This window comes from Fulmarus glacialis, unplaced genomic scaffold, assembly GCF_000690835.1.
Source record: "Fulmarus glacialis isolate BGI_N327 unplaced genomic scaffold, ASM69083v1 scaffold4387, whole genome shotgun sequence".
Lineage (NCBI taxonomy): Eukaryota > Metazoa > Chordata > Aves > Procellariiformes > Procellariidae > Fulmarus > Fulmarus glacialis.
Window position 1 is genome coordinate 30,313 of NW_009221133.1, and position 13,395 is coordinate 43,707.

Sequence of the window (13,395 nt, forward strand, 5' to 3'; positions counted from 1 at the left end):
ATCATCTTCTACCACTAAATTTGAGAGAAAGTGTGTTATGGGAGTGAGAAAGCTTTTCCAATTCTTTAGCGAGCAAGAAAGAATTAAGAGCATCTTCATGGCTAAGCAGCATTTAAGACTTTTTCCCACAACAATAGTCATGAACCCCTCTTTTTTTTTTTTTTTTGACCTGAGACCACTATCAGTATTGAAGTTTAGCACTCTATTCTATGGTAAGAACAACATTATTTTGGTGATTCAGCAACTCTTCTACACTAGAAAGTTTGCAAAGAAGTGGAATTGTATTCATCTACTGTTTTCTTACTACCAAAAGTTTCAGGTAGCCAGAACAAACCCAGGGACAAATATAAATGCCTCAGGAGAGTGCATGGATATGACAACAAGCCACAGGCTGAGAAAAGCAATTCAGAGATATGTAGACATCCACACCTGAGCCTACTTAGGGTCTCAAGCATGCACTCAGTGCTCCAGCCAATACATCTCAGGAGCATTCACTATGGCAGCACCTTTGCCTTTTTTAAAGAATTCATTGTTTCTATCAAAACTAACATCCTATTGGTTTTTCAAAATAAAAGGTAAGAGACACAGTGATAAACTAACTTGAATCCATCTTATGAGAGTAAACAGTTATTGTTCTATAACAGCAAACGCTTAAAAGAGCATTTCTTTTGTACAGTTGACAGCTATAGGCTAATATTAAGTTAAGCAGATTTTTATGGGAATCCAACTTCTGAAGTGAAAGTAGTTAACACTGTTTATGCAGAAATATCTGATTGATCCCTATACTAAAAAGTAAATTTAAGATATTTATTTTATTTATAAGGCATCAAATGCTATAGTAACTATTTCAAGGGCTATTACAGTGTAAAAAGCTAAACTCTATGGAGATACGAGTTTTCAGTTACAGTTTTACCTTTATCCCTCTGGAGTTCATCTTTGGAAACTGCATCTGCACAGGCATCAAAGTATTTCTGTAAAGTATCAACTTGTCTACACAAGATGTCTCTAAAGGTTTCCATTTCTGCAAGCTTCTCACGTAAGCTATGGCCCTTCTGAAAATACAAGAGAAAAAAAGCCTGAAATGCTTCTACCTACTCAGTAATAGTTCAATGCATAACTAAAAAATAAAATTGTATTTCTGCAGATATGAAGAACAAATTTAAGTACGCTAAGGACATTTTAGATATCAGCAGCTATGAAATACTGTTAATGTTAGAAGAGCGAGTCCAGAGGAGGGCCATGAAGATGATCAGAGGGCTGGACCACCTCTCTATGAAGATAGGCTGAGAGAGTTGAGGTTGTTCAGCCTGGAGAAGAGAAGGCTCCAGGGACACCTTATAGCAGCCTTCCAGTACCTGAAGGGGGCCCAAAAGAAAGTTGGAAAAGGACTTTTTACAAGGGCATGTAGTAATAGGACAAGGCGTAATGGCTTTAAACTGAAAGCGGGTAGATTTAGATTAGCTATAAGGAAGAAATTCTTCACTATGAGGGTGGTGAGGCACTGGAACAGGTTGCCCAGAGAAGTTGTGGATGCCCCCTCCCCCGAAATGTTCAAGGCCAGGTTGGATGGGGCTTTGAGCAACGTGGTCTAGTGGAAGGTGTCCCTGCCCATGGCAGGGGGCTTGGAACTAGATGATCTTTAAGGACCGTTCCAACCCAAACCATTCTAAGACTCTATGAATGTAAGAAACTGTAACAAGTGTTCCTTACTATTTTGTCCACCGGTCTCAATTCTTTCTCTTGACTGCATCTACTACTTTAGAGCATTCAGCAAAAGCTTATTAAAAATGTGATCTTGCATGCTTTATATGCCTATTTGCCTGAAAACAGTCTGCTCTAGTTTCAGATCTTTCTTCCAATCTTTACTCCCCTTTCTTGTGTCGCTCCTCTTCTGTTCTCCCAGAAGTACAGCCCACCCAAGTTCACATGTTAAATATTTATGCACAGAAGGAAAGCCATAATTTGTTAATCAATATTAATCAAATTTGTTAAGTCACAGAATCAGCATTCTTTTTCAGGTAGAAGCCCTGATATTCTGAGGAGTAAACTAGGAAAGGTTAATAAATGCCCCCATGGGTTTGATTTTCTTGCCATGGCACCACAGTTTAAAAGGGACAACTGCAGAGAGGCACAAGAGAGCTTCCTGTATGATCTGTTCATTGTCACATGATAAATTACTAACACTTACAGTAAACCAAATATTTTGTATTTTTTCTATAATTGCACGAATGAGTCTTCACATGAGTTATTTCTTTTCCAGTTGCGTGTGTTATTTATGCACCAATACTAAGAAAACTTTATTCACTAACCTTGAACGAAGAGGTGGATGTTGCAGAATATCCACTTGCTCCAGAAACAAGAGACACCATGGAGCCATGGCGTCGTAAACTTGACTCTGATCCATAGCCAGATTCAGTCTAAAAAACAAACCACACACAAAACTAAAGTGCTGAAGCTTTTAATAAAAAAGAAATCATGAGAGCAAGACTAATGTCATTTCCTCTGAAACCAGACCATTTGTTTCTTGTCAGGAAGCAGCAGGGACTTAGTAACTCAAATTGTGCCTGCATATTTAAGATGTTGATGCAGCATCTGTAAAGTTACTATGAATCTATTTTTTGTTACCATAATGATCTGTAAAAGATTAGTTATCTACTACCTATTACGTGCCCCCGAAAGAACAAGGCAACATGTATTTAAGGTTCAAAAAAGGGACAATCTTCCATTATTTTGGTTTATATAATCCCCACCAAGCAATTTTAACATAGCATTCAAAAACCTACAGTACTCTACAATTAATCAGGGGATTAACGTGGTTCGGTTTGAAGACAATCAGCCTCAGTCAATCCTTCCAATCATTCAAATAGTGCCATTTTATTTTTAAACGCAACAAAGTAGAGATCATGGAAAACCAGACAATTACTGCTATCAAGTTTTGGCTTTTTTTTTGCTTGTTGCAGGCCTCTTTAGCAAAATTCTTTATACTAGACTGATATTATTTTTTGCAAAGAGTTAAAGTCTACGTAAAAAGGTGAGACACTAAAAGTAAGAGGGAGAAGACAATAACAGTAGCTAATTAAATAATGGGGGGAAAAAAAATCTCTTGGCTAAAATAACATTAAAAAGATCTAAAAATATCATGTTCGACAAACTTCCTCACAAATCAAACAGAAGCAGATACTGAGGAACTGGCAGAAAAATATTTCCCTAAAGGTTAATGTAAATGGCCTGTGCATGGCAAAGGAGAAGAAAAACACTGAAAGAGAATGTAAGAAATAAACACATGGTTCAGAGTAATATTTTAAATACTGTTAATAGATGAGTTTGATCAAGTAGACAGTGACAACATTGTGAAGGACTTTTGACAGAAATAAGAAATTCTGCAGTAGTGTAGAAATTCAGATGGGGCAGGGAGAACGGGAGACAAAAAAAATTACATAGAACAAACAAGAAGCAACAATGAAATTCTAGCTGTTGTACTTTTTATGGAAAAATTGGAAACTGCATAAGCTTTGGGAAGGCACGAAAGTGCTGATAAATTAAGATGCAAATGAACTTAAAGAGTATTAAAACCAAGGAGAAAAGACAAGAAGTTGTTTGAAGAGTTGGTTAAAGCAGGAGGATTTGGTCAATACTGCAATGTGCAGGACAAAGTATGTATGTTTGGATTACAAAGGAGCAGTGGCAGAGAAACACAGTTTTAGAGAAATGAAAGTATGACTGAAAAGAAAAATGTGAATCCCAGAGTTGTCAACATAATTCCTGAATGAACATGACTGAATGAGATTATCCAGCAAAACCAAGCAAAAAGGAGCCAAGGGTCAATTTCTATATGGCCTGTCTCAAGAATGAGGTAGAAGACAAGAAAGCGTTGAGAAAGCAGAAGAGAAACAGGGTGAGTATCAAAAGTAGAAGCGGAGTTGAAAAATGAATATGACCAAGAAATGCAAGTGTAGTTAGAGAAAGGTATCCCAAAAGTCTTAGTGGAAGAAGCCTAAGTGTTTATCAACTTGGAAAAAAAGAAGAACACTTGTAAATTCAAAAGATTTAATACGGCACATCTTAAGTTCATTGCTTAATTTAGCAAAAAATTAAAAATACTGCAACTTATCTGAACTAGCAGAAACAGAAGTTTGTTTAATGACAGCTCAGAGTAAAATGACAGAACAAAAGACAGTTTCCTTATTAAGTCACACTATAAGGATGTATTAACCATTTATTAATTTCTGCTATAAATCATGCATTTAAAGCTATTTTATACTGAGCAAGAGTCCTAGAAAAATAGCTACATAAGTGTAGCAACCAAAGTGCTAAAAGCTCCATTTTTTAAGAATTAGTTCTACTATTTGTTTTAAAATATCTGTTGGAATAGGCTTTTTAAAAACATTCACATTGGATACATGGGGCTTTTTTAGAATATCAGTTCAAGTGTTAAGCAGTATACCTGGCTTTAGTAATGTATTTGGGATATTGGACCACATTTTGAATTGCAATGCAATTCAGTGCAAAGATTATACCTTAATTCACTGGGTTGTAATTTTAAGTATAGCAGAAATCAAATAATGAAGCTTTGATTAGGTTTTTTGCAAATACTCGAGTAAGGGCTTTTGGCTCTTTTTATGGACTTTAAGTCGTCCAAAGGCTTGACAAGTGAAAACAAAGTAGGTAAGGGAATAAAAGGATTTTTAAAAGGACAAGTAAAAGTTTTGGGCATACAATTATTTTGTTTCAGAAGTATGTAATGAGCATAAACGTCAAAAGAGCATTTTATAAGAGTCACAAAACACTTTGAAGCATGCAACATTTATTTTAAGATCTCCTCTAAATGCAAATCTAAAAAAAAAAATATCACTTTTACTGGTAACTTCAGTGTTTATTTAATCATATGCTACAAATATTAAGATGACTCTGAATGTGCTTTTACTACAGTCAGTTTGACAGTGGGGACTCATTCTATTTTTGCTGTAATTTGTACGCACCAGAAAGAAAGTAAAATTTCATTTCAATAGGATATGAATTAATGAACAGATCAATTTTAAAAGGTAGCCAAAATATCCACTGCATTGAGGTCAGAGCATTTTAACTGAGGACAGCAAATGCCTTCTAATTACTTTCTCCTTTAAGTGAGAAAGACACACCTATGCAAAGCCTGGATTTAAGCTTAGGAAGTGAAATTTCTGAATTTCTGTATTTGAAGATTTAATCAAAGTCACATCTTAATAGTACTCTAAAACTTACAAGAATAGATGTAATCTTAGAAGTAGAAAATCTGGTGACTTACATTCTACATTTGAATTAAAAATTTTTTTTCTTCCAATATTACCCATACAGTCAATGCTCAGTTAATTTAGTTCACAAAATAAAAGCTAAGGGTTAAAGAAAAACAACTTCTTTCCATATCAATATGTAAGCTTGATTTTTTAAAGGTATTTTTTCAGTAGTATATTTATTTGACTGTCATTTATGGTTGTGATTAGTAATTCCACTAAACAGTTTATCCACACTTCAGAACTGTATACAAGACAGCATATATGGCTATCAGCTGTATATAGCTATCAGCTCGCAAACCCTACCAATAAAAAGATGCTACATAAAAAGCATTTAGGCAGTTTTAATTATTTGCAACCAAGGAGCAAATTCAGCAAGATGGAACAGCAGATAGAACAGCACAGAACATAAATCCAAAGCATGTGCATTTACAGATCATATTCACAAAACTGTCTCAATTATGTTTTAATAGCCAAGGGGAAAAAAACAAAAATTACATCAAGAATACTTATTTGTCAGAAGAAATAGAAAATAAGTATTTCCTTATAACTGATGCAAACACAAGCCATCCAGCTCACAGCAGACACATGCAAGCAGCTTAACACAAACAATGAAAGCATGCATCATGCAAAGCCCCACCATTCTACTACCGCAACATCTAAACGAGAGCAGGTCACTGCCGCGTTCATGTCTTGCAAAGCAGATCATCATTAACTATTCACTGCAGAAATACTCAATTACATTGAGACGAGGAATGTTGACACTAGCTTCTTCTGTTTACACATTTTTTAATTTCCTGTGATAAAAATTGGAAAAGCAGGTAGAGTCCATATAATAGAAGCTAACAGTCTCTGCTTGAAAACAAAATAACTTGCAGAAGTTGTATCAATTCATACCATCAAGCACTAATGCTAAATTACCATGCTCAGTATATAGATGCAGTTCTTTGAAATTCCATGCATACATCATAGCTTCAAAGCTACACTAAAACTGGCATTTGTTAGTACACTGCAACACCTTCAGCTTTCTAAGGCGGTGCACAAAATCCATTAATTCTTTCAAAATGCTTTTTTGTTATGATAGATGAGAGGAAAGAGCCACATGATCCAAAGCTTCATGTGATTCTTTACTGGAGCAGATGCTGGTATCAGCAACAAGGCAGCACATCAGAAAAGCTGCTTTCAGTAAAATAGCTACGTATTCGCAGAATCATATTGCAGACCTCCACTATGGCTCACACTGATACGCCAGTTAAGGATTTCCTAAAGTGGGTCAGTAATACTCTCGAGTAAAGCACAGAGTCACAGGAAAGCTCCCCCACTTAAAAAAAAATTCAAATAAAGCAAAGTATTCTCCCATGTCTTCAAGGAATTATTTTGATTATGTCTCAATTTAGTGCCTGTCAAGCACTTCAGTGTATGTTTATCCACCGAGACATGTATTTTCAATTAGCATTATAAAATTATTTATTATTTTACATAACACAAGCAGCAGGCAGCTCCTCCCTCTAAGGCACGTGGCTCACCCTAGGAGGTGATGAAAGAGACATTAGGATACACTGACTCTAATCATGTTCTCTGCAATATTTGTGAAAAATCCTACTAAAACATCAAGAGATCAAACCACAATATCTTACAAAAAAAAGAATGTAGAAAAAAGTAAAAACACAAAATGAAAGAGCTGGGAGGTACTATGAAAGACTTGGCGGAGACTAAGCAGACAAGCTCTGTAAAACATCTATGTTCCAAGGACAATTTTTAGACTTGCTGCAAATGTTTCAACATACACTTGAAGAAAGAAGGGTTACTGCTAGGATAAGCCAAGGAAGATCTACCTAGGGATGGCTGCAGACAGTAAGAACACCACAGACACTACAGGTAGGACAGTCCAGGATGCATTTCTGAGGATTGAAGTTAAAGATACAATTAACATGTGTCTGTAGGTCTGATTTTTCAATTGTTCTATAGCTGCTGACAATGGAAATTTAAGGTTTCAAAAATTAGGTAGTTATTAGCAGGAAGGCAGAGATGGGAATTTCACAATCCAGGTCACAGCAGCTGGATAATGATTCCCCTGCCTACAGCTCTCCCAAGCACAGTGCAGGAGACATCTTAGAAAGCAAAAAAGCTTCCAAGATGACTTTTCTCTGCAACTGCAAAAACAGGTAAAGAAATGTAGACATATTTTTCCTCCAACAGTGATAAATATTGCAATTCCACAGTAAATAAGCGTACTACGCATACAGGAGGAAAAAAACAGGAATTCTGAGTTGAAAAATACGTATAATAAGACAACTGAAAAAATAGAAACTATAGCAATATAGCCCTAAGATTATTGTAACTGCTATACTCACTTGTCCAATCTAAGTAACAATTATCTTTTTCGTCTTTACTTCCCAAATTCCATATACTTTTGGTAAGTCACCACACATGGCCTACAGACAAAGCCTCTTTAACAGCTGCATGAGCTAGAGTAGTACACAGGCAGGTAAGCCCTGGAACCACATAGCTGCTTTCTAAAGAAAGGGAAAGGGGTGAGGAGCAGTATCAACACAAATCGTTGCAGAGAGAAGACAACGCAGGTTGACAAAGAGGCAACCAAAGGCAAATGACTGGCCTTTGATAATCTTTATCTATGTAGTTCACACCCATGTTTAATTACATAGATGTGTACTGTTTTTCCATGAATTCTCTTAACTGTTAATGCATACAGGAAAACTATTTACCAAATATTATTAAACATCTTTAAATGCTAAGATTCCACAAAAGATGAATAGAGAGAGGCAGGAAGGACAGCCAGGATGCTGAGCAGGAGGACACCCACAAGCCCAAGAGAAGGTGAGCAACAGAACACCTTTACTATCCTGCTCCAAAGGCTTATCAATAAGCAGAAAAACTATCAAAGCAAATGCTTCTGCAAAAAACACGAAGATCATTAAATCTTTTGTTCACCTAGTGCAGTTATCTTGTCACTGCCACACACGAGAACAGTTTTTTTCCCTCCACTCAATCCTCAGACATTCACCTAGCCATCAGAATAGAAATCTCTTATTAAATGCTCGGCATACCCCAGAGTATGCAATAGGTAGGCAAGCACTGGAGGATGAAGAAAATTGGAACTGTCAAAGATGGAAAAGTCCATATTACGTTTGCCAGAGAATTTAAGAAAAATTGATCTTACACCCAAAGGAGGGAACTATAAGAACACATTAAGTTTAAACTGCAATTTTACAACAGTAATTTGGGTAAAGGCAGGGAAAAAGGGAAGTTTACTTTCAACACAGCGTTTGTTTTGCATCTCACACCCTATCAAATCTAACACATTTTTCTTGACTTTCAAAACCTATTCTCTATTCTTCTTACTTCCTTCTTGCTGCAGCCCTTGTTTTTATCAGGTCTCAACACCCACTTCCCTCAAAACCAAGGGAGGCTCATTGCACCCATTACACAGTTGAAAAGGTTATACGAAACAAGGGACTCCCCAGGACATTCATCTTTTTGTCGTGTTCCTGATATAGCTTCAGATTCCTGAAGTTGTCCAGGGTTGAAGTTTCATAAAAACAGTCCTATTTGTATCAGAATTATGTTTGTTTAGAAACAAAGCGCAGTCTGGTTTAAAAGCTCTTCATGCACACAGAATCCTGCCATCAGTAGCAGCTTTATGTCCGCTTCCAAACATACATCAGTTAGGCAACATAAAGATTCCATATCTCAAGCTCAAACTAACGAGGCAGTAATTCTGTCCAAAGGTAATTTGTTGTTTTGTTTTGTTTTTTAACAAAAGATTAACACACTAGATAGAAAGCATCAATTATAAAGTTCTGAAAGGACAACTATATAAACAAAAAAAAACCCAAAACAGTTCTGCATGACAAGCAGAAGAGCGCTTACACAGTAAGAAACATTTGCAAGATCTTAAGTCAAACACCTGATACACAATGGACGTACCAACATTTTTTAAAAGTTAAATGAGAACACAAATCGGTTTACAAAGACTAGCACTACCCTATTCTGTAATTCTCACGTTAGCCTGTGCACCAAGGACAAGTTTAACATGATAAAAACAAAATGCTGAAGTGATAAATTATCTTAACACTTCAACTATTTAGACATAAGGCCTAGTCCCAGATACAGAAAGGCAAAGATAAGCATATAGTGCAGCTGCCACCTCAAAAAACTTTAGAAGCAAATTTAGATTATGCTAAGAGCTCTGCATGATTGAGTTTCAAGTAAAGGGCACATTTGGATATCCAAAAGGATAAAAATTCACATCATGTCCAAAAGCTTGTTGAATCACCAACCTGAAGCATGAGAGTATGTCCTCCCATCACAAGATATCACGATACACTGCGTTCTAACAAGTCAGGACTGGGCAAATTAAGTTTCCATACAGCCCATATTACTTCTGTATTAGCTTATTTATGTACAAGCATTTGAAAAGATACCAGTTCATGGTAACCTCCCCAAGTCAGTATCCTGTGTAACCACTAGAGGGCAACAGCAAAAAGGAAACAGATACGTCTAGAGGTTACTGTTGGTCAAAGCCCAACAGTAACCCTTATCCTGTTTCTGCTTCAGTCCCTTGCATATAAACCTCCTTTCCTTGGCAGACAATTAAAAACAGAACAGTTTTACCTTTAGCCTTTATAATTACATTTGAGACACATTGCTAAGTGAGCATAAAGTTTTCTGCACACTATGCAAGAAGTAACAATGACATCTATTGCTGAAAGAGTAATAGTGAATTAGAAATTTTAATAGAGATTAATGAAATTATTCTGAGTCACACCTCTCAGGCCATTCAAAACACTGAATCAACTAACAACACGTTGATTTCCAGTTAAGATTGTCCAAAGTCATTAGCACCGAATTAAACACACTGACAAATGTTTAGGCACAGATTTCTTAAAACTTCATCTAACATGGAGGCAGTTAGGCTCAATATAATTTAGCTTTAAAAAAGAACGCTTAATATGTGACATACAGAAAACTGGGCACCTCTGTCTCAAGTACCATGTCCAAGTAGAAGACTTTTCTTCACATTCAATTGCTCTGCCATTTGTCTGCAGCTGTCAAACATACAGCTCATTGTGAAAAGGAGTTTTATACACCAGCCAGATGAACAAGCACAGGATTTCTTCATGTACAGGGTATGCATTAAGTAGGTTCTCACCAAACTAGTTTTCCCTGTATGCATATGCCCCTTGAGAAGCATCAGAAGAAACAAAGTTCTAGCTAAACCCTTGCAAACCCATAAAAAGTCATGCAGTCATGATACAGAGACATTTCATTTAAAATAAGTTATCTACTCTATTCATAACACTTAAGTTTAAGCAGGCTTACTTAGGAGTTAGTATGCAATGTTTTATGCAATGTAACTTCCTGAAAGTGGATCTTTGATAATTAAAATGTTATCTGACATTACACGTAATATCAGTAAACATATCAGTAAAAATATGAAATTCAACTTAATCTGACAATTCAAAAACACCCCCCACACTATCATTACTCATTCATGCGAGAAGAAACAGCGTGCTTTTATTTGCTGAAAGCCAACACCCTCTGTGCAAGACAATAGAAAAAACAACTTCAAGCACAGTACAGGTCTCTACAATAAGCTGACCTTCCCTGCCCTTGAAGGAAAACCTGGGAACTGGTGGAAAAACAGCTCACAAAAGGCTGTTACTAGTGCACCAGAAGAAAGCAAACCGAAGAATGTAGACTCTAAAATGCTCCGGACTTTGAAGATAAGCATTATCGCCAGCTTCATACAGGATTGTAATACTGTTGGCCATCATTAGGTTGTGCATTAAGCTCTGGGTCACTTTTTTTGTTCTTACTGCTTTCCAGAGAGGTAAAAAAGTATGAACAAGACAAACAATGCCAGTGCAGTGCTGCGTATGAACACAAAAACCTCCCTGCAGTAAGTATTAGCTAGAGAATAGTGTGCTACTGATAAAAAAAGCAGTTTAGTAGCCTATTCTAACTCAGTCTTCTAGTAACTAAACTGTCTCATTTCATTACAGCACCACTGTATTTTGTACAAGCTGTAGGAGCACTTTCTGCAAGAACTTGTGCCTTAACTGCACACTGTCCTATGAAAAGTTCAGGCAACTGCAGGAACACATTCAATATGTATGCCCTCAGAATAAATTATTTTGTAGACCCATATGTCTTCTACATACTGCTAAAGTCCAATCCCATTGCTGGTTCCCTTACAGTAGTATATCCCTGAAGAATTCATCATGAGAAAGCCACTCATGTTAAGAGCTCACAAACCGCTTTGAAACACTGATGCTATTGCCTGCAGACACCAGAGTGTGTGTATGGGGGAGCAGCATAAGACTTAACGAGAATGGCCATATTCTTGCTGTTATCTGCTTTAAATTGCACACATTAAAAGCTGACTTCACTCCATTGCTAAGTGAGGGGAGGGAGACTCCCACCTGACAGTAGGTGAGACAAGGTGTCCCCTGCCCATTCTGCATGGAAGTGACAAAATGCATATTCTGCAACCAGATCTTCATATTCTGACAGATCTGCATATAGCCCAGTTCAGGCATAACAAAGTAGCAGCCATAAAAATGGCAGTGAAGTGAAGCTATGGTATCTTCATCCAGGCTCAAAGCACTCCAGACTCAAAGCTGCCCCACAGTCTAAGATAGTAAAGGAAAACTTTGCAGATTGCCTGTGTATCGCAGGGCTCTAAAAAGATAGGACTTTTCTTGAAGCATTTTATACCAAGACACTGTAAATCAATGAGGCTGGCAGAAAACCTTTCCAGCCCGGTAACACACAAGTTTTGCTTCTAATTGCAGCCCCAGGTCACATATTGCAGACTGCCTTTTCATATGACCAAGCCCAAACACATAATGGAGCATGGTTTTACTCCAGGTGCATCACCTGTCTACTCACATGGATACTGCAAGAAGAGAGGCTATGTATGATTCCAACTGCCAGCTGAACACTCTTGATCTATTGAAGACATGCATCTAGCAGCCATGATGGCCTCTTTTCAAGAATTAAAGCACAAACTAGCCCAGTAAGTCTCTGAAGATGAGTTAGATACACTTGCACAAACCTCAAATCCTATGTGTTGTTTGATTAGACTATGGGAAGTGTAGTCTAAATAGCTGTTGTTGCTAGTCTTTGCACTTTCTTTTCACATTTCAAAATGGCAGGTTTACCTAACCTACCTTTTTCCTCAAACCTACTAAGTACCACTAAACACATGAAATAGGTATTTTATTTTCATCTTAACCTTGTTTAGCATATTTGCGGGCAGGTAGAAACAAGAATGGAAATAAGTAGAAGCTACACCTGCAAGAATAAAGCAAAACTTCAAGGAGACAGAGTTTAACCAAATCTTTTATTTACAAAGTCTGAAAACTAGCAAATTGAGGCAATAAAACTTCACTTTGTTAAAAAAGGATAATTTCAAGAGAGGAATGAGGAATCCTTTTGCTGTGAAGTAAAAAATATTACGACATGAGCAAGGAAGAATTGAACTGCTATATAAGAAATATGGTTTTATCACAGAATCATAGAATGGTAAGGTTGCAAGATATCTCTAGTACCACCTCCTGCTCAGAGTATGTCCAATTAGACACCCAAGCCTCCACCCCATAAGGATGCATTCTTCAGAGAATTACATCTATTTTCAAAGCCAAAGTGATTGTTATGAAACGTAACTGGAACACAGAGGCAAAGAAAGATTGGGCTGGTCAAAGTGAAACAATCTGCATTGTTTATAATTAATCAAGTGTGTTGGGCTGGAATGGACTGAAAGCTTTAGTCCAGCTTTAAACAGTCTTAACTGTAACTACTTATTAATAAAACTGCAACTTACAGCTGCTGTACGAACACAGGCCCAAGAGTGGCAAAAGAGTGCCAAGACAGACAAAGAACTATTTTTCTCTTTCCTGAAAGGGAAGTTTCAACAGTTTGGAAGTGACAGCATTTAGGTTTGCTGCAGCATATGCTTGTGTATTCAGCTGAAACTGCTGATTCACTGGCTTTCCCCTAAAGTCTTCTTTCCGGAAATAGAGTTTCCAGCAATAAGTGCACTTAGTAAATTTAGTAACATTAAATGACAAGCAGTATCATATGTATTAAAGAGTTCCTGCTG

General features: G+C 36.9%; 1 protein-coding gene across 1 annotated transcript in view; it reads right to left on the reverse strand.

Moving 5' to 3' along the window:
- Positions 1-13,395, reverse strand: part of COL4A3BP (collagen, type IV, alpha 3 (Goodpasture antigen) binding protein) — a gene marked incomplete at its 5' end in the record, with an annotated part of 67,983 nt that overhangs the window by 24,636 nt on the left and 29,952 nt on the right. Inside the window, 3 exons of the mRNA XM_009580971.1 lie at positions 1-14; positions 914-1,052; positions 2,310-2,417. The exon at positions 1-14 is cut by the window's left edge and continues 82 nt beyond it. Coding sequence (XP_009579266.1) covers positions 1-14; positions 914-1,052; positions 2,310-2,417 — 261 coding nt within the window. The remainder of the gene's footprint in view (positions 15-913; positions 1,053-2,309; positions 2,418-13,395) is intronic.